General features: G+C 43.1%; 1 protein-coding gene across 3 annotated transcripts in view; it reads right to left on the bottom strand.

Moving 5' to 3' along the window:
• Positions 1-202: 202 nt before the first annotated feature.
• Positions 203-26,423, bottom strand: part of P4HA2 (prolyl 4-hydroxylase subunit alpha 2) — a 48,727-nt gene continuing 22,506 nt past the window's right edge. Inside the window, exons 8-16 of one of the 3 annotated variants that reach the window (XM_072145988.1) lie at positions 26,130-26,306; positions 16,877-16,947; positions 14,827-14,926; positions 13,907-13,960; positions 9,275-9,334; positions 9,140-9,205; positions 3,488-3,556; positions 2,253-2,349; positions 203-1,390 (exon numbers count right to left, since the gene is read on the bottom strand). In XM_072145988.1, coding sequence (XP_072002089.1) covers positions 1,320-1,390; positions 2,253-2,349; positions 3,488-3,556; positions 9,140-9,205; positions 9,275-9,334; positions 13,907-13,960; positions 14,827-14,926; positions 16,877-16,947; positions 26,130-26,306 — 765 coding nt within the window. In that variant the 3' untranslated portion in view covers positions 203-1,319. The remainder of the gene's footprint in view (positions 1,391-2,252; positions 2,350-3,487; positions 3,557-9,139; positions 9,206-9,274; positions 9,335-13,906; positions 13,961-14,826; positions 14,927-16,876; positions 16,948-26,129; positions 26,307-26,423) is intronic. The other 2 variants (XM_072145990.1, XM_072145989.1) reach the window with 2 other exon arrangements.

Raw genomic sequence — 26,423 nt, 5'->3', positions numbered from 1 at the left:
AGCAAATATGGTGGAGCTTATGTGCTTGCACTTTATAGTAGCCAGGGTTGGTTTTTTTAACATTTAATATTTAGTTTGGCTGAACTTTTTTATATGTATTGTCAGAGGACACAGTAGGATCATCACACAACTAACCTGTTTAGAAACTGACTATTTGACATTGGTCTGAAGGTTTTGACTTGTTATACAGTATACAGCACTTAAGACACATTTTCACATCACAAACTTTTATTACTTTTATATCACAAAAATAGACTTTAACAGTTTAACCAAACTTGGCTTGACCCATGAGAAAATGTACAGCAAAAGGAAACATTTGGCATCCGGATCGATGTATGTCCCCATCTATATCACCGCCCACAATGCACCAACGAACATGATTTCACTAGGTTTGTAATGAAAGGTCACCTAAGGCAGAACAGCAGAAAACCTGACATATTGTGGAAATTGTGGCTGCTTCACGTTTCCCATTAAGTTTGGGTGGAACACTTCTATGATTCTTATCTTGGTTTCAACCACATTTCAAATTGATAAAAAAGAAAAAACATATAGCAATACATTTGGCAAAATTTAATCTCTCTATGCCATCAGCTGTGTGTAAAATAGTGGCACAAATGATGCGCACCGAACAGCAGCAACTGGGAATTCCACTGCAACTGCAGCCCACACCCAAGATAAGGAAGATATTTGAGGTTATATAAGCAACTTCATTCAGGGCATGTTAAGGCAAATCCAATGTAAAATTAAAAAAAAAAACACTTAGAAAACTTTGTAATGTTGTTATAGTGTATTATAGATATAGTGCTGAAGAATTCCGATGTGATGGGCTTATCGGAATGTTGCTTATAGAAACCACCCCACAATGTTCCCCACATTCTAATATTTAGCATACAGATTTATAAATTGCATGTGGGAAATCCGCATCATATGATCTGTAGGACTAGAAAAGAATGAGGCTTTTGGTGTGGAATTGGTATAATCCACAAGGTGGTGTACATATTTTTTTCTTAGTTCTGTATGAAGTGAAAAACATATTACACAAAAATATGCAAGTAATGTATTTTCCTGTGGAATATGTCACAACCTGATGAACAGACCCTACGAAACAACAGGTGAAATGATAAATTCAGCATCTTGTTTTTCTTTCACATTTTACGTATAGTGGAATTTTCTGTATGGCTTTTAGATTTCCAAAGTCCCCACAGTTTCACCACACTGGATACCAGGAGTGAATTTGAGAAAATTACAAAAAAAAAAGTTCTAAAAAACAAAATGTAAAAAAATATATAAAAACCCAGCAAACAGCTGAATACACTGGGTCAGTCAACTTCTGTTAATCCACAAGGTCTTAGAAATTCTTGTCCTCTTTCGTGGAACCATTTATTAGAAACTAGTAAAAAGAAAAGATAGAAGATAAAATAAGTTAAAAACGGTTCATAATTCCTCAATAAGCTATATGTAGAAGATGCAATCACCATGATAGGAGCCTCTGGGATACAGTTTCCTAAGAGGGTATTTATTTCTATAAGGTGATACCAGACATTTGCTGCGGGTATTCAGGGAACAACATGCACATGTGTGTCTGACACATGATGACAGTCTCTGACCGTTACCAGACTAGCTTCCCGCTCTTACCATCTGCTCCTCTCACAACCATCTCTATACCAACTTGTTCTTTTTTTCTCCATCCTAGTTGAAAGCGCCTCTACAGAATTGCCTTCAACATGTAATAACCCACTGGTATGCCACTACATAATTATATAAAAGGCAGAAAACTAGTATGCAAAGGGCTACTGCTACAATCTGGTTCTTGATAACAATATCTCCAGAATGCGGCATCACAGAATCTGACCACTCAAGACTGAAGAGCTGTCGAGATAATAGACATATCCAACAAGTCAGGATGGAAGCCGAAGTGTACTACAGTGGCTTCACTACATTATTGCGCTGGAGCTGAGGGCTGCTGACAAAGGGAAGCATATAAGTTTTTTTTTTATGGGGTCATGAAAAAATTACAGGGCGTTTTGGGAAATAAAATCGCCCTGACAGCTTCCCTTTAACAATGTGGGCAAGGACAGGTGTGTGACCCACTGGTGTCCAATACACAATTTCCAAAGTACAGTTATTGCATATAAAATGTGTAAACCACACTGTCTCAATTGTTTGGGGCTAAAATGATTCTTTAGCGATTATTTTTTCCCAATGTAAATGCGAATACAGTGATGAAATATATTACCCAAAAAATGACTTACCCCACTTACTGCCTACTAATACAGGACAAGCAGCGTGCCTTGTCCTATAGTCGCCCTCTCCACTTCTGAAAAGATTGTACCAGAAAACTGCAGTGCCCTGCAATGACAGCAAGAGGATGATAAAATTTCGACATAAAAGGACTTCTAAAATGCTGCTGTCAAATTCTTGATACCATTTAGTAAAGCCTACAGAATTCTAATCCAGCAGCATTGCCCTAGTACATTTATGTAATCAGACCCTTCCTATTTTGTGTCGTTAGTATGGTCTCAGCAAACTGAAAAAATCTTCCCACATGATGGAAGGATGGATTCCTTCCATCATATTTCTCTATTATGCAAGGAGTCTTGTACGTGACATTGTGCTTTCTCCATCTGGCCAAACATGGACCGTTTTACACAGACCAAGCACAATGGTTTACTAAACAACTTTAGGGTTAACCTGTGCTACATTCCCCTTTCCATAAGAAAAAAATAGATTGGGCAAATCCAAATGTCACTGTTAGCCACTGTTGAATAAACTCTTGACAGTTGAAGCCTTCAATCCCCTCTGGAAAACCAGTAGACCTCATATTCGATCAAAACTGGCTATCCTCCAAATTCACAACTTGTTTTTAGCATTCTCATTTATAGCCTCCTTCAGATGCTGTGAAATTGTGGAAACGTTATGTTTCGTTAAAGTAGTGCGAGACATATCCATCTATATTTAACCTCCCGTATAATCTTCCATCTCCTGAGCGCATTGAAGATGTACCAGAGGCACTGGTGATTTGCTTTGCATGATTTGATCTTGGTAATAAAATGTATATAGCTTCCTTACTTAATATGTTAGCATTTTGGGAGGTATTTTTTTAGTAAGGCTTGACCAGAGTAAAACCAGTTATTTAAAACCAATTGCCATTTCTTCCCCTTGCTTCCCCGTCCCCTCCCCCTTATTTACTTGCATTATTGGTTATATGTGTTTTTTTGGCCCTCTCTGAGCCAGAGGTCCACTTGAGTATAAATCCTTGCCATAAAACCAATTGCCATGAGCAAACTTAGATTTTCAACTTTTTCCCTATGTTTTTAATAACCATCACCTAAATTATGCCTTCTTCATGCCCATGCTCAATTTTCTTGACACTTTCCAAATTTGATATGCCATACATGTAGGCCTGTATTAACAAACATTGACAAAACATTTACTACATGTTTAGCTTTAAACATATATTTTATGTAGTACTTTGTGGATGACATACCTTTCTTGGCCAAACTGCTGCTCCAAAATCTGGGAACACGGTGGCACCACCAGCTTGTACGTCACTCATCTAAGGGAAGCCACGTGACAGTCACATTACACGATGCATCATTTATAAACCCACACGCTGCAGATTTCCACATCCATGATGCCACTAAAAATCATGGATCTTCGCCATGTAGGATAAAATCCATTTGGATAGTACATCTCATAGAACTGCTACATAACCTGCCCAGGAGCTTTGAAAGATTCAACCACACTTCGTTAATAGATTTACTTCCCAATACAAATATAAAAAGACCCCAATTTTCTTTAATATTTCTTCAAGGCAGTGTCCAAAACTTTACTTTATATAAAGAAAACACAGATTACTGGTTTTAATCAAATCATGAAACTGCAGATGAATACATTTCAGAGACCACAAAATCTGTTTGATACAGTACTGAAACTTGAGTTTACAAAAGAAAATGTACACGGGTCATATACGTGGGCGACTGCTATAAAAATCTACTGGTTATAGATGGGGAACAACCAGGGAGTGGCAAGGGTGTGGTAAATAACAGGTATGGTACTTTACTTAGTGGCCCTCTGCACTGCCTATTGAATATGTGTAATATACACACACATATATATATATATATATATATATATATATATATTACACATACATACACACACACACATACACACACAATACACAATATGTGTTCTATATACGCACATATATATATATATATTAATATACACACACAGGCGGTCCCTTACTTAAGGACACCCGACTTACAGACGACCCCTAGTGAAAGACAGACCCTTCCGTCCACTGTGACCTCTATTTCTTATATTATATATATTTTTAAATGTATTTTTCACCTTAATTTATTTTAAGCATAGGTAGATACAAAAGAAAAACTGACAGAGAGAATAAAATTAAAATACATGGGTTAAAAAAAACGAAGGAAGAGTGAATACGGTAGAAGACACTGCCCACAAGAGAAGAAAACAATAACCAATAGATGGTCATCATTGGGAAATCCCCCTTCTTTAATTTCCATTTGCACTTCCAAGGTGGAATCGCTGATTTTAAACACAAATTTCATTATGTACAGACAGGGATCTTTGAACAAGAGAACGTCTTAACCAGCTACTACGTGGTGAGAAGCTATTGCAGCTCATTTGCACACGTGGTAGGGGTTTAACACATCTTCTAAGAACTCCACTCACATGGAAACCGCACCAACTGTACAGGCAATTATTTTCTAAGAAGTTTTTATTTACTTAATCACTGGTAAACAGGTCAAGATGTTTAAAACCGAAATGTAATAAAACAATTCAAGAGAAATAAGAGACTATTGCTGCACCTAATTATTTATATTGTGCTTGTTTCAATTTCCTCTCTTTTTGTGGTTGACCAAATTTGTATTCATATAGAAAACAGACTTAAAACATTTCCTGGCTACATTTACACCATACAGGCTGCAAAAGCTAACATTTACCAGCCAAATGTGTAGAATAATGATAACTTCTAATTAGATATAATTGGAAAGAAGTAGTTAATATTCTTGAGAATAAAGTGGGAATTCGGATAGAGTTTGTAGCAACAGCTGATATTTTAGCTTTGTTGAATTCATTGGGCATTCCTAAAGAGAAATCTGTATGAGTGCTGTAACTAAAATATTTTTGGCTACACATTTGACTGAAAAGGTAGAAATGCCCTTATATTCCTAAAATAAGAAAATGGCTACATTTGGTGTATAGAACCAGCTTACTTGAAAGTGCTAATGAGAAGAGATTAAAAAAGAAAAAAAAACTTCTGCTAATAGTGGTTATTTGAGGTAGGGTCTGAAGTTTTGCGTTGTTGTTCCATTAGAGTAATTACAATTTATGGGTTTTGATATATATGTTATATCGATCATATAAGTATATCATCCTATTTACTATATGTGGTTTTGTATCGTATCGTTTGTACTTTTTATGGAAAATTTAATACAGATGAATTTAATATAAAATTAAATTATATAAAATTGTAATAAATTGTCAGTGGCAAACAAGCAAAAACTTGCAAGCCATAAATAGAACTCAAATTAAAAAAAACTAAAATGCTACACACATAGGCACAGATAATAAACAATATATTGCAAACTGAACTATGTGCAGTTTGCCTGTACAGTGTGTGACAAATTCATAAATCTGGTGCCTCCTGCACTGCTCTGGCAGAATGTACCAAATTTTTTTGGTGCACCTTAAACATAGATATTGCAACACAATTCTGTCAGACTCTGCATGATAACAGTGACCAAGCACAGGAACGCCCCTTTATGTGCAGAATTTTGTTTTGCATGCGCCACAAATATCTCTTGGACACTTTATAAATACATGTGCAACCAGTTTGCACTAAAAAGAATCTGCGAAGTCAGATAGAAAACTGGTGCAAAATCTGGGCCATAGTATGTATGTAGATCCCAAAACATACAAAAAAAATTTTTTATATATTTATTTTTAATTTTTTTTGTGGTGCAAGGTATCCATGGTGAAAAAACAGACTGAAATATTTTATTATGCAGCAAAAGAAACTAAGGCATATCTAATAGGCCAGTGGTGGCGAACCTATGGCACGCGTGCCAGAGAGGGCACGCACAGCCCTCTCTGTGGGCACGCGTACCATCTTCCTGTTCCATTTCCCTGTTAATCACTGCAGCTCAGGCAATGCAGGAAAATCTGCCGCTTGCCGAGAGCTTCAGTGATCTCTCATACTGTAGTCTGCATCTGACCTGCTCTGTGCTCACAAGTGCTGCCTTAGACACAGAGCAAGTCAGTGCCCGCCCCTCAACTCCCTCCCCCTCCTCCCCTGCAGCCGGGAACTCCGTGAGAATGAGGGCAGAACATCCGGAGCTTACACAACGCCCGGTGAGTACATGGAAGCAGCAGCTGTTCTGTGTGCGTTACACAGGCAGCAGGCAGCTTTGGGACACTAAACAACTACAGGTCCTTATTGTTTAGTGTCCCAAACTGCCCTGTATGACAGCTTCCCATGGTCACAAATCTACTGCCCCTGGCTGGATCCCTTGTTGCTGTGCCATGCTGCCAGTGATGCCAGGGTGCACTACACTGCCCTCACTGACAGCATGGCACAGGTGCCCCCCTCCAAATTGAATTCAACAATCCTTCATATTGCCCCTGATATTTGGTCACTGTATGGGGGTAGTGCTCTTCACTAGATGGGGGTAGTGCTCCTCAGTGGATGGGGGTAGTGCTCCTCAGTGGATGGGGGTAGTGCTCCTCAGTGGATGGGGGTAGTGCTCCTCAGTGGATGGGGGTAGTGCTCCTCAGTGGATGGGGGTAGTGCTCCTCACTGGATGGGGGTAGTGCTCCTCACTGGATGGGGGTAGTGCTCCTCAGTGGATGGGGGTAGTGCTCCTCAGTGGATGGGGGTAGTGCTCCTCAGTGGATGGGGGTAGTGCTCCTCAGTGGATGGGGGTAGTGCTCCTCAGTGGATGGGGGTAGTGCTCCTCAGTGGATGGGGGTAGTGCTCCTCACTGGCTGGGGGTAGTGTTCCTCACTGGCTGGGGGTAGTGTTCCTCACTGGCTGGGGGTAGTGTTCCTCACTGGATGGGGGTAGTGCTCCTCACTGGATGGGGGTAGTGTCCCTCACTGGATGGAGGTAGTGATCCTCAGTGGATGGGGGTAGTGTTCCTCAGTGGATGGGGGTAGTGTTCCTCAGTGGATGGGGGTAGTGCTCCTCAGTGGATGGGGGTAGTGCTCCTCAGTGGATGGGGGTAGTGCTCCTCAGTGGATGGGGGTAGTGCTCCTCAGTGGATGGGGGTAGTGCTCCTCAGTGGATGGGGGTAGTGCTCCTCAGTGGATGGGGGTAGTGCTCCTCAGTGGATGGGGGTAGTGCTCCTCAGTGGATGGGGGTAGTGTTCCTCACTGGATGGGGGTAGTGTTCCTCACTGGATGGGGGTAGTGTTCCTCACTGGATGGAGGTAGTGTTCCTCAGTGTATGTGGGCAGTGTTCCTCACTGTATGTGGGCAGTGTTCCTCAGTGTATGTGGGTAGTGCATCTCACTGGATGGGGGTAGTGTCCCTCACTGGATGGAGGTAGTGATCCTCACTGGATGGGGGTAGTGTTCCTCAGTGGATGGGGGTAGTGTTCCTCAGTGGATGGGGGTAGTGTCCCTCACTGGATGGGGGTAGTGTCCCTCACTGGATGGAGGTAGTGATCCTCACTGGATGGGGGTAGTGTTCCTCAGTGGATGGGGGTAGTGTTCCTCAGTGGATGGGGGTAGTGTTCCTCAGTGGATGGGGGTAGTGTTCCTCAGTGGATGGGGGTAGTGCTCCTCAGTGGATGGGGGTAGTGCTCCTCAGTGGATGGGGGTAGTGCTCCTCAGTGGATGGGGGTAGTGCTCCTCAGTGGATGGGGGTAGTGCTCCTCAGTGGATGGGGGTAGTGCTCCTCAGTGGATGGGGGTAGTGTTCCTCACTGGATGGAGGTAGTGATCCTCAGTGTATGTGGGTAGTGCATCTCACTGGATGGGGGTAGTGCTCCTCACTGGATGGGGGTAGTGTCCCTCACTGGATGGGGGTAGTGCCCCTCACTGGATGGGGGTAGTGCCCCTCACTGGATGGGGGTAGTGCCCCTCACTGGATGGGGGTAGTGCCCCTCACTGGATGGGGGTAGTGCCCCTCACTGGATGGGGGTAGTGCCCCTCACTGGATGGGGGTAGTGCCCCTCAGTGGATGGGGGTAGTGCTCCTCAGTGGATGGGGGTAGTGTCCCTCACTGGATGGGGGTAGTGCTCCTCATTAGATGGGGGTAGTGTCCCTCACTGTATTTGCTCCTGCTTAGTGATATTATTAGTGATATTGGTCTGTTTATTATCAGTATGGTGGTATTTATCATGTTGTACTGGTAATGGTCATGATACTACTTTATTATATGTCCCTTATAGAGGGGGATTGTCGGTAATTATAGGCTCAATAGCCGGGTTGGCACTCTGCAATGATAGCGTAGACTTTGGTTTGCAGTTTGGGCACTTGGTCTCTAAAAGGTTCGCCATCACTGTAATAGGCCAAACCCCTGGGCGGAGTGGTTAGTACCTACAAAACATAATAGCCACCATGCAAATTTACTTGTTCAACATTTATGAATGGGGTTTTATTTTATCATTTACTACATTTTATCTCTGAGTTTATGGTGAATTAAAAAAAAATTAATAAAAATCTATAGCCGATTTATTTACTACTTTCTCACAATAAGAACTTTTTTTTAACCCATAGAAAAGTTATGATGACTAGACACAATCAATTGCAAATAGAAATTGTACAAATTGTTACCATTGCATAAATAACACCATTTTTTGGAGTTCAGGTCATTTTAGTCATATCAATTATATGTGGTCATTTCATTTTCTATAAAATAGCACTTTGTAAGGTAAAACCTAGGACCATACTGCTGGTCACCAAGGCGGTTCTTTTCAAAGTTTTTTGGATCCATTCCAAGCAAATAAAACAGTACATCTCTACATGATCTGCTTTCGTAACTTTGTTAGTATGAAATGGAACCGGCGGTCCAATACTAAACCGATGTACCAAGACTTTGGCAGCCGTCCTACTCAAATTTGCTCACTCCCGTTTGGTTATTGGAGCTGCCATACTTACGTAGTTCAAAAAGGTGGCCACCCGATTGCCAGTCCCTAAACGCTTGAATACATCAGGTTCCTCTTTCTATAAAATTAAATATGAGAATAAACTGCAGACCTGAAGAGGCCACAGGACATGAAACATGGTACTTACATAGTTAAGATATGTTGCAAGCCTATTTCCATCCGTTTTGAGATTGGAGTCAAAGGGACGCTGCAACAGATAATAACTTTAACCCAGATTCCAAATTTGAAAAAATTACCAACACCATCTGTTTCGAAATATTGAACACAAAATACAATTGTACTTTGCGTACAAGTCCGGCCAATAAAGAATATTATCATCCTGTGAACCAGATTTGTGAGATTACAAGTCTTTAACAAGAGTGAAAATGCACAGAAATATATGCAAGCCATGGCATTACTATATATACTATAAGTATACATAGATACATATAGAAAATAAATATGTATGCGTGTACTAAAAGAAAGTATGTGTGTGTCTATAAATGTTTTTTTTGCAAACAGATTTTCTCATGGAAATGATAAGCCATCAAGCCCAAGCTTCAAAGTCCAAAAATATGTAACAAACTTCAGTTCCAAAATGATGCAGCGCCCTGCTGCCTGGCAGGGTTCAAAAAGATGGACTCCCAGCTATCAAACCATGACAGCCAAGAATAAGCCCTCAATATATAGGCACCAACCAAAAAACCTGTATTTAAAATATACAGTGTCAGGTCAGGCAAATTAAAGGGGTTTTCCCATGAACAGAAGTTGGGCCCTATCCCCAGGACTGAGCCCAACTTGCTGATCAGCGGGGGTCTCCATTCCATTACGCTGCCGGAGCGACGAGGGATCCAATGGAGGTATGTGGGACCCCATCGGACCCCCTCCTTTTCATGTTCTGTGGGGGTCTCATCACCGAGATCCCCACTGATCAGCATGTTAGGCCCTGGCAAGTGGTAAAACCCCTTTAAGTGGACATTCTACAAACTAGTGTGACCTCCATGATAAAGTATGACCTAGGAAGCTTTGGCAAGCAGTGGCTTGAGGAAGCAGGGTTACATGCCGAGTTATATTGTCTATAAATGGTTTTAACATTAAAAAAAAAAAAAAAGATGAAAAAGGCTTCTTTAAAGAACACTAAAAATAGAAATAGAAAATCCGGGAGCAAAACCCATGCAGAAAAGTTTTTTTTAGAACAAGGAATGTCATTTTTAGCTGGTGAGAACTGCTTTCAATAGCTTTCTTCTGTGCAGATTTTACAAATGCCCTTGTCAGCATTCAGAATCATTTCAGTACTTTTTATAAGTTTTATTAACATTACCTGACTCCCTGCCAGCAGTATGTAGTAAGTGCCGGGGGAGGAGGCAGCTGCAGCCTGTGTGTGCCTATATCGCCACACCATCCCCCTTCCTCCCCTGCCTGCTCAATGCAAAATGACAGGAAGTGAGAAGGGAGCTGCATGAGTGTGGTGGAAAGGAAACCAACACAGTAACACAAAGGTTGCAACTGCCCCCTCCCTGGTGACAGGTTTGCTTTAAAAAGAGACAACAGATTTCATCCTCATTTTACCCCAGCACTCTGAGGATGGGTATTAAATATCCTTTCTAGGATTCCCTGTTGCAAAATCTCTCCTTTTTACCTTCAAAAAAAAAAAAAAATCTCCTTCCAAAGTCATGGTGAGCAGAGAGAGAGCATAGAAGAGTGATACGTTCCCGGAATTAGTCAAGTTTAGGCGTGGCAGTGGAAGGGTTACTTGTGACATCGCTATCTTCAGTTTTATAGTACCTAAAAACATGCCTTTGGTGTCCAATTAAAGATAAGAATCTCGTCAGACCGCATCAGGCTTATGGTTCTGTGAGCTACAGATGCGAGCTTCAGATAAAGATCCAGTTTTCAACTATCTTTTTTTTAGCTTCCTCTATTTCTAGTCTGACAATCACAGACCCACAGACCTGATGAAATCTGAAAAATGAGATTCTTATTCGTAGTTCTAAGCACTATAAAATTAAAGATAGATGCTCCCGCTTCAGCCTCTAACTCAGCTCGACTGCCCATGACTTTGTAGCTTAAACATTTTTTTTTTATAGGTAAAGGAGTAAGATTTTACATTAGAAACGTATATTTCAATCCCTACACGAGGGTACCAGTTGTCTTGCATATAGATAAGAAGGAGGGTCATGGCAGAGTACCTGGGAAACAAAATATTTCTGGATAGATTATTAATTTTTCTGATTAACCCTGAAAAAAAATGGGAGACTAAAAAAGCTGGGATTTTTTTTTTGTTTTCCTTGCATATTTTCCTATTTGAGGTTTAAGAAATTGATCCACAACCCAATTCTCATTGTAGTTATCTTTATACATGGCACACTAACCTAACCTTTTTTTTTTTTTAAAGGAAACTTGTCTCAGGCATTTCATCATTTCCTTTAATGTTTTTGAGTGTGTGTACACATATTGTGTAAAATACCATCTAGACTGATGGCCAGATATCAGTGCAAATACAGTGGCCACTGCATCACTCTACTGTATAGTAATGTGTTAAGAGAGTGGAATGTGCTTAAGCAAAATTCATACATTTTTCACACAAAGTAGCAGGCTAAGCAAGCTAGCAGAAGCCATGACAATGTGCACCGCATGAAGCAGCTCAAACTCTAGGTGACATATCACATAATTTGGTTCCCTGCGCAAATTTCAACAGTTGTAACAAATATGGAGTCAATGGATAATGACCAATTTTATAATAATAACTTCATAGCCAGACAAGCCGCAAAGCAAAACTGCATCTTGCATCACCCACCACCAAAATAAGTAAATCAAGAAACATTTTGGTACAAGCATTTACAATGACCAAACAGCAGCACAAGAAGAGTAATCTCAGAAATGACTGCACCGTGTATCGTGCGGGTATGGCTTTGGTCCTGATACAGAGTCCCTTTGATTTTGCAGTTCATTTTTTCGGTTATTGTAAATTGTTGCTTTAGTAGCTTGCAATATATTTTAAGTTTAGCATGAACATCATAAAATACATATATACAGCTATTTAGATCATAAGAACCATAACACATTAAGGATGGGATTACAAGTGTAAATTACAAGTTGTGTACCTTGAAAGTTAAGATATTAGCCAAAAGACACAATTGTAACTAGAATTATTAACATGCAGGCACAAAATGAAAATATACACAAGGCACGTCAAAAATGTCAAATGAATATCAACATCCAACAAATTAAAGGGGGTTAGCACATAATAGAAACTATAGATCATGAATTTCAGATGGCCCATTGTCGACAAGGCTACATTCACACGATGTATGCCCGCCGTACTGTAGCGCTGCTCGACCCTGCCCCTCTCCATAGGAATATACAGTGCACAGCGCCGTATTCCAGACAAAGATAGGACATGTCCTATCTTTCTATGGGCTACGTAACGGCACTGTACCGCTCGCGTATGGCGCCGCGAGGCCATTGAAATGCATGGGGGACGTATATACGCCGTATATATGTCCCCATACGTTCGTGTGAATGTAGCCTAAACCCCCATTGATGGATGTCCAGTGCCAAAGCTCTATAGTTAAGGAGGCTGGCAGCCGATGGTACAACAGCTTTGTTCCTACTGAAGTGAATGGGATTTAAGGGGGTTGTCCACTTTCAGCAAATAAGTGATATTGTTTGTGCAATGAAAAGTTATCCAATTATCCAATATATCTTATGTGGATGTACCTTTATTGCAAAGTGAACAATTCCAGTTTTTTATTCACAAGTTTTTTAAAAAGTTGCCAGTGTAAAAATTGCACAGTTATGTTAATGCACATCAGGAAATATATTAAAAGAATCTATGAACTGCTAAATACTGCAGGTAATACAAATATATTCTTATAAGTAACTTTTCTGGACCTTTAATATTGTTTGGGTAAATTTTCACAGCAAAAATTGGGTGTTGGACACGAAGAACCCCTGAATAGCTGAAACCACAGCTCACTCAATGTACAAAGCAGCACTGTTCAGAAGTTACCGTCTCCGTATACTGTGAAGTGGCCATCTCTGATTCCTACAGCTCAGTTCCCATTTAAGGGGTATGGATACTTGTACTTATGGGGGTGCTGAATATTGAGGATTTATCCTAATGCTAGGTTATCAATACCATTATCCCAGGATGTTGTCTTAACAAAATATTAAATCATGCTTTAAATTGAATCATGTGACTGTGTTGGACATGATACCATAAGTAATATTATGGCATCCTCTTGTGGTGAAGATATGAAATGACTCCTACAACTGAGCGGAAGAAACAGGGTGTGACACAATCTCATTTATAATTCCATTGTAACAATATACAGCTGTTATATAGACAGATCAAGCAGTCGCGTGACTTATTTGTAAAGATCACTGAAGTGTAACATTTCATGGATTCAATCACTTGTTACAGATCTGTTGCAGAATGACAATTAGATAAAGCTAAAAAAATTTAACTAGTAGACAACACATGGATAAATGGGACATTATTAAAAAAAAATTTATAACAAAATCTGTTGCATCAGCAAAAACAGTTCATCGCCACAAGGTGGAGCTGGTGATGCAAATAGGTAACAGGATCATCCATGTAGATTGTAAGATTGGTGTATACACATTGTATAGAAACCATTTACACATAACTACCAATGTGTACACTACATTCACAAATACAACAAAAAACTGTTAGTAGATTATTTATATTCATATAAAAAGGTAACTGTGAGAGAATATTAAGTATACATAGTACCTTATTCTTTGATGGACTTACCCTAGAAAAATCAAAATGTGGCTCGTACTGACCTCCCATGCCATAGTTGGCTACCTGTTGGTGGGAAATGTATACACAGAAATGTATTATGTTATCACTAAAAGCACATCTCAAAGAGAAGAATATTTCATTTTTAGAATTCTGATCCCAAGGGAGGGATGAAAAGAGCCTTTCTAATATAGTTTCAATATACAGATGTGTGACACCTAGGACTCCCAGAGACCGTATCCTGTTGGCTTTTGGAGGAAGGAGGGGGCCGTATAGTTATTACTTTATGCATGCCCCCCTGTGATAACCCCATGGAAATGCATAAATCAGTGGTTGGAGGTGCATGCCAGGGACATCCGGACACCCCAACAACCAATGATATGGGAGTGATTATCACATATAGGGAATCCATACAGTAATGACTGCATGGCCGGCTCCTTTCTTCAGAAGTCACCAGGATATGATATTCCACAGGAAATTGCCAATCCTGTGGCTCAGGGTAAGTACAATATGTGTGACCTCATTAGGGTCTTATACTTACCCTGGTACAGTTTTGTATTAGTGGCCAAATCCTTTAACTAAGTGCAGGTCAGGAATCGGTTTCCTCATTAAAAAAAAAACAAATCAATAACGTGGGATGCTAGGAAAATGAAGAAATAGCCTGCAATCCCAACAAACAATAAGTAACCATGCATAGATATATATTACAAAGTAAAGACCTATCACACTACATTATTAAGCCATTTTTCTTATTACACATATCAGGACATGTCAAGGGAAAGGCAAAAGAGAAATTAAAATTATTCAATTTAATAGTCCCGTACTATTCTAGTTATTTGGCCCAGATCCATAAAAGCAATTGCTTCAGGAAAACCTGAAAAAGCTACACATAAATTTCCACTAATGTCGCAGTTTTCAATGGATTTTGTTACCTGCAGCAGTTCAGCTGTGTCAACCGTCAGGCCAGTAATGGCTTGCATGCGTCGGTTCACCCGAGCAATGACCGGATCATCATATTCCTCCAACCAGGCACTAGATATAAAGTGGAACGTGTCATATACCTAGTCTTCTGAGTAGAAATATTATGTAACATGAAGTTCATCAGAAGTTTAATCTTTATTGGCTTTAAATTAAATAAATTATTAACATAAAGGGTCATTGCATACAGGTGCTCGGGAGACTGAGGCGATCTGCAGGTAATATCCTTTTCTGGTTGGTGGAGTGCAGGTCAATGTTCTACAGTTCATCCAATTTGTGGTTTGTCATTTTATGTCCTTGTGGGTTTTACTGTATAGGCAAATCAATAAGATGTATGTATGTATGTATGATTCAGACAGGGGAAAGTGCATCCAGACTCCTAGATCAGAGCAATAGGTTGATCTTAGCAGGGGTGATCCTGAACTTTCTGCTGATTGATGCTATTGAAGCTATAGAATGGAGCTCCCTCCACCCCATCCAGTAGTGATATATCAGGTTTTTTTTTTTAGTGTGTGGTTCTCTATCCAGTGTCTCCCACCTATCACTCCATACTGACATCTCGTGTGAAGAAACACTATTTTTAAAGTTTCAAGTTCTGCATTGGAGCAGGTGACTGCTGCATGAGGCAAGAGGCTTAATTTCGCTTCATGGCTGGTGCACATAGCGGTACCCATTAGGCGATAAGATATAAATTATTACTCAGAAAGGAAGCTAGATGGATCAAACCGGAGCTATGGGCCCTCTTGGGTTAAATGATACGATAGATATGGGTGAGCGTCTTTAAGGTCTAATAAAATCATAGGACCCATTTTTTCTAAACCAACTTACTCCTGAGTTCCAAATAAAAATAAACAAAGAACAAAAAACTTTTTCCCCCTCTCACTCACCCCTTTTATAGTCAGAATTTTATTAGATCCATTCTTTACTCCCTTCACCTTTTATTGCAAAAAGATTAGTGTAGACTGAATATATGTATGTATCTGTTGAGAAGTACGTACTAACCAATGTGTTGCCGAGTATGTAACAACATGATGAACTAATGTTAGTATTCACACAGGAAGGAAAAGTTACAGTACACCTGGGAGTGATGTGGTCTTAATGCAGAGCCACGGCCATAGTACAAGTATCGGTACCACTTGGTGTGTCCTTTCCTTACACACACAAAGCAGGCCCGACGGCCAAACCTGGTGCAGCGTTAGTGGTTACTATGAAAACCACGCTCTTCCTACTTTGGACAGGTGCAGCCAGAAGTCATTTAGAACTTAAAGGGGTATTCCCATTTCAGCAAATTAATGTTATTGTTTGTATAATGAAAAGTTACAATTTTCCAGTATACTTTTTGTATGAATTCCTCACAGTTTTCTAGATCTCTGCTTGCTGTCATTCTATAGAAAGCTTCTATGTTACTTCCAGTGGACAGAAATCTGACCATGGTCACACAGGTGCACGGCTCATTATATCACAGACAGTAATCAGAGCTGTGTGATATAACAAGCCATGCACCTGTGTGACTGGTCAGATTTCTATCCACTGGAAGTAAATAATGAAGCTTTCTATAGAATGACAGCAAGCAGAGCTCTAGAAACCGTGAGGAAATGATACAAAAAGTATATTGGAAATTTTTATTACTTTTCAGTATACAAACAATAACATTTATTTATTTGCTGAAATATGAATACCCCTTTAAGAATGAAATGCATCAGGCATGAAACCGATGTTTCTAGTGCACCCGCCCCCCCCCCCCCCCCTTGCTACCCTACCCTGGCTGCTTTCTTGTCTTAAGAAATTAAATAAAGCTTTGAAGAAGATTTTTAAGGGCGAGTGCCACTGACTAACTTCTTCTCAGGTAGACGATTCTGTGTCCAGCTCTATACACAGTATAGTACTGGCCTGGCAGCAAAGCTCAACAGAAGATCAGTGCAGTCCTTAACTAATCAAATTAAAATTTTGTAAACTATCTTGCCAATTCCATTTGGTTTTTAGGGCAGGTGGGTTACCGCTTACCTTTGAGATACCCTGTAATTTGCTGTGGTTAAAACACCAGTTTTAGGGTCACGAACTGTAGCTCTTGCCAACTGAAAATAGGAAAAAAAAATGAAGATAATTCACAAAACTATTATATACCATAGTACTGACTGTAACAGGATCTGGCAGGTTTACATGTTAGTATGGTATTGGACAGACAAAGAACAATTGTGATGTGGCAGAACTAAATTATACTATAGTTATTACACAAGAATCAAATTAAAAGATGGTGGAGACAGAAATGTTACATTAGTAGGAAAAACAATCGTCTAGCAAGTAACTTGCTCTAGAATATTTGCTGATGTAGATGTAACTGATGTGCGTCATTAATGTTGATCCAGGTTCTTTTATGCCGTATATCCCTGTACCGCTTAAATCTATGTAGGAGTTTGGCCTGTCTAGTGAATGTCTGAGGCCAGTTTCATCTTGCATCACATGAAAGCCCCGGCTGTCAAAGACTTTCACATTCTGTGATATATATTTATCATACATATAAATATAATAGCACAGAATAATTCCATTTTTAGGACCCGAAGGATGCCTTATCCTTGGCATTTTGTACCTTTTCCATCAATTAGTTGCTGCCCACCTGTACCACTACCACTATGTCTACACAAGGACGCAATTTTCTAGAAGAATTATATATATCCGAGTTACTATTTTGTCTCCACTCTGGCTTTCTCCGCTATTATTCAAAGCACACCTCATTGCCAAATCATTGTTTGAATTTTGTGGAATCTGGCTCCACATATCGTGCGGCTTTCATTGCAGAGGCAAGTTGTCATGGTGAAAAAACATTTGAAAGTTTGGCAATTTCATATTTTCCCAACTCCAAAAATAAGCAGATGTGCAAAATATGTATAGCTTAACTTTTTAACATACACAACTCAAACAGTCGCCTATGTTGTCCCATGTTTTAATACAAAATCTACAGATTTAACTGGCGCTATACAATATTTTAGCCGTATGCATTTTGCCGCTCCATTTAATAGTATGGAAATGGGAGAGCACAATGGTGAGCCATCTTCAACACTACCATTCACAGTCTATGTGAGTGCAGGAAATAGCCGAGTGCTGTGACCTGTGCTTTCCTTAACTCCCATACCATTGAATGGACCAGCAGGTGGCATGCGCGTCCTGCCGCTCCTTCTGTTAGCGAGAACAGTACTCACTTTCTTTGATTTGCTAAAGGTATCAACAATCGGACCTTCACTAATCAGCTTGTTATCTCCTATCCCTATGAATTGGCATAACTTACAACCTATTTAATGGATAAAGTGGGAAAATTTGATACACTGCCAATTTTATAAGTTTTCCCCAGCTACAAAGAGGTCTATAATTTTTATTGTTCGTACACATCAACTGAAAAGACAGATAAAACCTAAAAAAAAAAAAAAAATCCAGGAAATCACAGTGTACGATTTTTAATTAATTAGCATTTTATTTCACAAAATAAGTGCCTTCTACAATTGAAAAAAAAGAACTTAAAGAGGTTGTCCAAGACCAAGCTACAATAGTGGGATGGCTGTGGGTCTGCTTGAAAAAAAAATAAACATGCACTTACCACCTCCGGCGCTCCTAGTGTCCCGCACTGAAAGAGATAAGTACAGAGGGGCACAGCACCTTGCCACCGGCAACTTCTGTCTGCCTGGCACGCCCATCTGTCACTATGTGCCTGATACAGCGCTAGTACAAGGGTCAGGTGGGCATGTCAGGTGCCCAAAAGATGTCGGCGACGAGGTGCCATGCCCCCGTAAACAGAGGGGCACGAGACGGAGAAACTGAGGTGCGCCATAGGAGGCAAGTACACCTTTATATTTTATGTATAATCAACGTTTATTAGAAAGGAAACAAAATAGAACAAGACAGGTAGGTGATGGCAGTACATGACTGATCACGCAGGATCAGAAACATCATAGATCATATATTCATTGAAATATGGGGAGAAGGATCATAACACATAATGTCACGTTTAGAACTCCCTTGTGCCATCCCAATCAGTCAGGTTATTATTGTGTGAAAGTTAACAAAGGATTAGATAAAGAAAGGAAACAAACATTTAGAAAAAAAAGGGGAAGGGGGGGGGGGGGTAAAAGGGATAGGGAGCCCACAAGGCTGCGCTCTCTTGGTCGAGGGCGCCAGGGTGGCGCTCTATGACAGGAGCAAGTCCTGGAATTCCGGGGCGTTTATGAATACTTCCCAAGGGGCCCATGCAGTGTTCGTCTTCCCTGGATCTGGGGAGTCGCTGGCTACTAACTCCTCCATTCTTCGTATAAACCCAAGTTCCTGAATCCATTCGACTGTAGTGGGCGATTGCGGGTTTTTCCAATGTCTTGGAATAACCGTGCGAGCTGCGGTCAGGAAATGTCGAAGGAGGCCTTTTTTGACTGTGGAGATAGTCCCAGGTATGATCGACAGCAGAGCAATTTGGGGGGAAGGAGTGACGCTCTTGCCAGTGACTTGGTGATAGGTATCAAAAACCTTATTCCAGAAGGGTTGGAGGGCGGAGCACCCCCACCAAATGTGAAGCATAGTACCCACCTCCGCACCACAGCGCCAACAAATATCCGAGACTTCGGGGAAAATTCTGTGAAGTTGCGCGGGATATCTATACCACCTAGATAGAAGTTTATAGTTCTTTTCCTGAGCACTACAGGGTAGCGGCATCTTATGTGAGAACAAGTAGGCTTTATCCAACTCATCGTCCGTTAATTCAACGGCGAGAGCTTCTTCCCATGCCCCAACAAAATTCGGCCTACCAGGGGTGGCGTCCTCCAGCAGCAAGCTATATATGGCGGAAAGCACATGAGGAGGTGAGGAGGGCAGTCTAAACAGAGCCTCCAGGGCCGTTGGAGTCGACCCGAAGGCAGAGTGTTCCAAGTCTGCTGTTATATACGATACAAGTTGTCTGTGTTCCAACCAGGACATTGGGATATCTGGATGTGAGGCCTTCAAGGACTCCAATGTGGGAATAGAGTCGCCCTCAATAATCTGGCCTAGTCGGATGCCGGAGGAAGCTTCCCAGCAGAGGAACCGCTGCCTATCCACGCCGGGGGGGAAGGCTGGGTTGTGAAATAATGGAGTCAGTGGACCCTTTGACCTGAGCAGGGTGTTTTTGTTCGTCAGCCTGTCCCAAGCAAAGAAAAAGTATGGGGAGAACAGGGATTGGGTAAAGTCTTGGGGTCGTGAGTTGGCCGGGACCCACGGGAGGTAGTGTAGAGTGGGGGATGTAAGGTCTAGTTCCAGCTGGACCCACTGCTTGGAGTCCTTGTTGTAAGTCCAGTCGACTAGTCGCTGGATAGTGGCCGCTACATGATACAGTTTTGGGTCGGGAAGTCCCACACCTCCTCTAGCTTTCGTACGGGATAAGATCGAGAAGCTTATGCGGCTAGATCCGCCTCCCCAAATAAACCTCCGAAAAGCTGTGCGTAGTCTCGAGAAAAAAGAGCTTGGGGGTCGGATCGGCAGCGTCTGGTATAGATACAAGAATCGGGGCATTACATCCATTTTAAGGACATTTACTCGACCGAACCAGGAGAGGTGACGGCCATTGTATTGGCTGAGATCCCTTATCGTTCGTTCCAGAAGGGGTTTGTAGTTTAAAGCATACAAAGATGAAAGGTCTGCTGGGATATTGATGCCCAAATAGCATATATGAGAACTTTTCCATTTAAAGGGGAATTGAGAGGCCAGGTGAAGCGCTTCATTCCCTGGGAGGGAGACGTTCAAGATCTCTGATTTAGAGAGATTGACCTTAAAATTACTAAGGGAGCCAAACTTCTTAAATTCCTCAAGAACATTAGGTAAAGTAATTCTAGGCTGAGAAATGTAGAGAAGGAGGTCATCAGCATAGAGAGCTGCCTTGTAATGTCTGGTTCCTTCTTGTAGACCGTGTACACTGGGGTTTCGTCGAAGAGCAACAGCCAGATGTTCCATGGCTATGACATATAGGAGGGGGGATAAGGGACATCCCTGTCTGGTGCCGTTCCTAATGCGGAAAGGCTCCGACAGGACTCCATTGGTGCGGACCTGCGCCGTGGGGGCCGAATATAGGGCCTGGACCAGGCTCAAAAAGTGAGGGCCAATACCCAACTGCCTCAGCGAAGCCCACAAGAATCCCCAGTGCACACGGTCAAATGCCTTTTCGGCGTCCACTGAAAGCAAGCATAACTGCTGTTTAGTCGATTTGGCCCTAGAGATAAGGAGTAAAGTCTTATTGGTATTGTCACGAGCTTCCCTCCCATGGATGAAGCCCACCTGGTCATTATGTATTATGGCGGGGAGGAGAGCCCCCAACCGATTGGCCATTAATTTGGAGAGAATTTTTATGTCCATGTTAATTATGGATATGGGGCGGTAGTTGGAGCAGATGGAATGATCTTTCCCGGGCTTAGGGATCACCGATATTGATGCCTGCAATGACTGAGGTGGAAATGGGACCTGGGAAGAGATACAGTTAAACGTCCGAGTCATGAGTGGGGCCAGTTCAGTCTTCAGGGTCTTGTAAAAACGGGGGGTGAAGCCGTCAGGACCCGGGGATTTTCCTGCTGGGGTGGCCTTTATGACCTCTACTACCTCTGCCTCAGAAAAGTCTGCCTCCAAGCTGTCTCGGTTCTCTGTAGAGAGTCTGGGTAGAGCCGTGTCGTTGATGTAGGTCTGTATCCTCTCTAGCTCCTTGGCCTTGGCCGATTCGGACAGTGGGCTTTGGAGGTTGTATAGGTCTTTGTAATAGGTCTGGAAAGTAGCGTTAATGTCGCCCGGGTCATGAGTCAATCTATCTGTATGATTCCTTATATGTGGAATATAGGTACCAGTCGTGCGGGGGTTTAGGTATCTGGCCAAGGGCTTCCCGCACTTATTAGAGTACTCATAAAAGAAACGCTTATTCCTGTCCTGGGCGCTCAAATATTTTTGGTTCAGGAGTTCTTTCAATTCCTCCCGAGTGTTTAACAGTTCGTTTAGTACCGCCTGAGACCCGCCGTTCTTGTGGTCCCGCTCCAAGGTGCTAATTTTGGACAAAAGCGTCAGAATCTTAGCCGCTTTCTCTCGCTTCAGACGAGCTCCATGTTTAATGAATACCAATTGAAGCATCCCTTTAAGGGTTTCCCATTGTATCGGGAGAGATGGCTGCTGACCTGAGTGAGTGGTTAAAAACTCGGTGATCTGCCTACGGACATCCGCAAGGCAGACAGAGTCTTTGAGCAAATTGTCATTGAGGCGCCACTGCCATGGGGAGGCGCGAGGACCTGGAACGTCTAATGCGAGAGAGACCGGCGCGTGATCAGACCATAGTGAAGGAGCTATTGAGGCCTCAGGTTTCCACGCAAGGCCATGGTGACTTAGTAAGAACATGTCTAGTCGGCTATAGGACCGGTGCGCGGGAGAGTAGTAGGTATAGTCTCGAGACTGCGGGTGGAGGATTCTCCAGACGTCAATCAGTTGTGAGTCCCACAGGGATTTCTGTAGTTTCCTCATTTGGGCTGGGGCTAGAGAGGGTCGCACCACCGAGCAGTCAACCTGTGGGTCCATCGGGAAGTTAAAGTCCCCTCCTACAATTACTATGCCCTCTGAGAATTCCCGTAATCGTGCCAGGAATCGGCGGCATACTCGAATCTGGTCCCTGTTGGGGAGATACATTGAGGCCAGCGTGAGCAGTTTGCCCCATAGGCGAATCTTGACAAAAACGTATCTACCCTCCGGGTCCGTAAGGGAGTCTACAACCTCATACAATAGGCGTTTATGAATAGCAATAGATGCCCCCTTTGACCTAGTCTCGGGGTGAGTGCTATGAAACCATGTGGTATAGTATCTATCCCTGATGTTGGGGATGCTGTCGATGCGGAAGTGGGTCTCCTGTAAGAAAAGGAGGTCAGCCCGCAATTTATGCATGCGGTACAGGATTTGATTACGCTTCTGGGGGACGTTCAAACCCCTAGCGTTTAGGGAGTAGCAGGTAATAGGCGCCATGTCCGATTAGACTGAGCGAGGGTGGACGGAGGGCCTTAAGTGGGCAGACAGTAACAGGGGGAGAGCAAAGACAGAGGAACAAAGTGGTAAAAAGGCAATGGTAGGGAGAAATCAAATAACAAATAACAGATAAATGAGAGAAAAAAAAAAAAAAAACGTACAGCGGCCTATGAGGTCGCAGCGGTTTAGGGTCGTTTGCTGTCGTTAGCGACAGGAACGAGCCTATTGGGGTCCGGTTATACCACGAGCAGACCGGCTGGTCGTGGGGCCCGATGAGAACGCGCTGTCTATGCAGGGCGCCCCCGGGGCCAGGAGCCACCAAGATAACGATGTATATGTCATCATGCCTAATAGATAAAACAGTGCAGATTGAACCAAAATGCAATCAATTCAACATTTCAACATTATGAAAATGTAACGGTTTATCGAACATTGTAAAGGATACTGCAAGGGATGGTTAAAAACCAGCCCAAACGAAGGCAATTGGAGAGGAGAGGAACCCCCTGGTCTATGAGGGTGGTTGTAGATCATCTCTGGGGAGGGGGACCCCGGTCTTCCTCTTCTCGTCTATTCTGGGAGCGTCTTCTGGCCCTTCGGCGAGGAAACCTCTGCTGTCTTGGCGGTTGATAAGAGGGATCAGTCGGGAGGAGAGAAGGCCAATCCGCGATGGCGACATCCGGCAGGTGTAGGGCAGCGCAGAACCCTGGGAGATCCCCTGGATGACGGAGCACTGTCAGAATGCCGTCGCGCCTCACCTGAAGGCGAAACGGAAAGCCCCAGGAATATGGTATATTTCTGTCCTGTAGTATGCCCAGAAGGGGCTTGAGGGCTCTTCGTTTCTGTAGTGTCAGGCGGGACAGATCAGGCAGCAACTGGACAACAGAGTCCTGAAAACGCACAGTTCCGGCCTCCCGTGCTTTGGTCATGATTTGTTCTTTGAGCTGGTACCTGTGGACTCTACAAATAATGTCCCTTGGCCGTGAAGGGTCAGTTGGGCGAGGGCCAAGAGCTCGATGGGCTCTATCAAGCTCTACTGGAGAATCAGCAGAAGCCCCAAGGATGCTGTTGAATATGGATCTAAGAGTACCGTCGATCTGCTGGTTATCAATAGACTCTGGCAGACCCCGAACTCTAATATTGTTCCTGCGGCCTCTGTTCTCGGCGTCGTCCATTTGTTCTGTGAGGGCTAATATTTGCTGTGAGTGAAGTGAAAGCTGAGTATCATGGGCTGCAAGCTTTTCTGTCACCGTGCGGTGGGAGGACTCTGTAGTGGATACTCTTTGTTCAAGTTGTTGTACCTCGTCTCGCAGAGAAGACAGCTCCCCCCTATACGATTGTTCGAGACGGGCCACATAGCTCTCCATATCCTCCCTAGTTGGGATAGCTCTGATATGATTACGAAGTGCGCGTAGGTCCGCCAGGACACCCGCTTCAATTGGGTTACTTTGGTAACTTGAAAAGAACTGCGGGGAGGTTTGTACTTCCAACTCAGGTGACTGACCAGAGATACCATCCTGGGTGTCTTGATGAAATAGGTATGGGCTCCGTGATAGAGAGAGTGAGGGTGCCGCTGGAGATTGCCCCTTGGGTGTGTCCTGGGACCAATCATGAGGAGAATCGGGATGGGCTCCCAGGGAGCACTTGGCTGGGCTGGCATGTGAATGTGTGGGCGAAGGGGCCCTCAGATGTAGTGTCTGGGGCAGAGGGGCCTTTCTCACTACCACTGATGGGTACAGTACTGCCTGCTGGTGAGGGGCAGGTGAGGCTAGCCCATGTGTTGGAGCTCCTTCTGGGTCAGAGGGATGCTGCTCAGGAGTGCCTGAGGTCAGTGCCGGTGACAAGCCCATCTGTTCCCTTGGGACCTGAATGGGGTCAAAGTCTAGGGCTACAGGGGAGATGTGCCGCTCACCTGTATCAGCGGTAGTAGTAGCTGGGGACCGCTGCGGAGTGGTGCAGATCCGGACCGGTGTGAGGCAGGAGCCATCCATCCCCAGTTTGAGGGCAGCGAGGCTGGATGGTGAAATGCTGGCTCTGCCAGCTCCATTTGCCTCGGTCTCCTGTGGTGTGGCCGCCTGGTCATGCTGCGAGTGATCTCCGGCGCGCTCCGCTGCTATGTAGGCAGCACTGAGCAGAGTCGGGGCTGGATCCGGAGCGGGCATGGCCGGAAATGCGGAGGACCGCACTGAGGAGGATGAAGGAGCCGCGCTGTCGGCCATCTTTACTTTGCCCCGCGCACCACGCGGTGTCCGGGGTCCGGGGACCGCGCAGCCCAAGGCAGGGTCAGAGGGCGGCATCTGGAGCTCGGGAGCGGTCGGGAGCGACAGATCTATGAGATCGCCGTCTTCTTCCTGGGGAGTCTGCGTGTCCGGTGGAGCCTGTGGGACCAGGTACTGGTCGATGCCCTTAGATGGGGGTCGTGTTGTGGTAGGGGCTGTTGGGCCAGTGCCCCTCTTCTTTCTGGGACCCATGTAGTTGGGGATTAGGCAGGATGGAGCGAGATTGCGGTGGAAAAATCCTGGCTGGCCCGGGAGCTTAGCAAGGTTGCTTCCTTACTCCTCCATAGCCAGGCCACGCCCCCCCACCTTTATATTTTATAGCCCCCACCCAGGTCAACATCTGTAAAGAGTTTGTATGTACGTGTTTACATGGGTTTCCTCTGGGTTTTCCGGTTTCCTCCCACACTCCAAAACATACTGGTAGTTTGTTTAGATTGTGAGCTACATGGGGACAGGGACCAATGTGACATGCTTTGTGCAGCGGTGCATTATCTGTGTGTGCCATGTGAATGAAGAATTATTATTAGCTGTACAGGAACACAAAGGTGGGGGCCAAGATCTGAGCAGTCTGCAGTACAGACAAGTCACATGTTTTTTGAAATGCCTCCAAACCAAAGCCCAACCCCTGGGACTACACAGCGGATTCTTTTAGGGTGCAAGGTTAGTTATAACACACAATTATATTGTAATCCAAATGTGAGAAAGCAAAAAGGCAGATTTGCAATGTTGTAATGGGCTTCTACAAACTGTCTTTAGTGAAAATAAGGTTCCTGGAGACAGGTTCCCTTGAACTGTAAATATCTTCAGTCACACAATAACCAGCATGCAAGGGTATTTGAGTTTTCAATAGCAATTCAAATATAGATAAAAGAACAAAAGTGTGAACAAAGCTTTATATATTTTCGATTAAAACTGTCAAAATTAATATATTATTAGTTATACTGTATTACTGTATAATAATCTACTGAGCTAGCATTGCATATACTTACCCTTGGCTTTGCCAGCTCTTTAATCTTCTCTATTTCATCATTGGACAAAACATCCAAGTAACGAACAATGCTTGGACTATCCCACTCATCTTCTTCTTTGATAGGACTCAAAATCAGGAGAGGATTCCTGTAGCCATCATGATACCGACAGAAGAGTCTTTTCTGTCTTCTCGGAGTCTGAAAATTAGAACAAAAGGGAAAGAACAAGGTTAACTGAGATAAGAATCTTTGTGATTTTACACAAACATGACAAACCCATTAGATAGCAGTCATCTCAAGATTCATATGCTATTT

The sequence above is a fragment of the Engystomops pustulosus genome, chromosome 4, assembly GCF_040894005.1.
Source record: "Engystomops pustulosus chromosome 4, aEngPut4.maternal, whole genome shotgun sequence".
NCBI lineage: Eukaryota > Metazoa > Chordata > Amphibia > Anura > Leptodactylidae > Engystomops > Engystomops pustulosus.
This window is presented reverse-complemented; position numbering and strand designations above follow the sequence as displayed.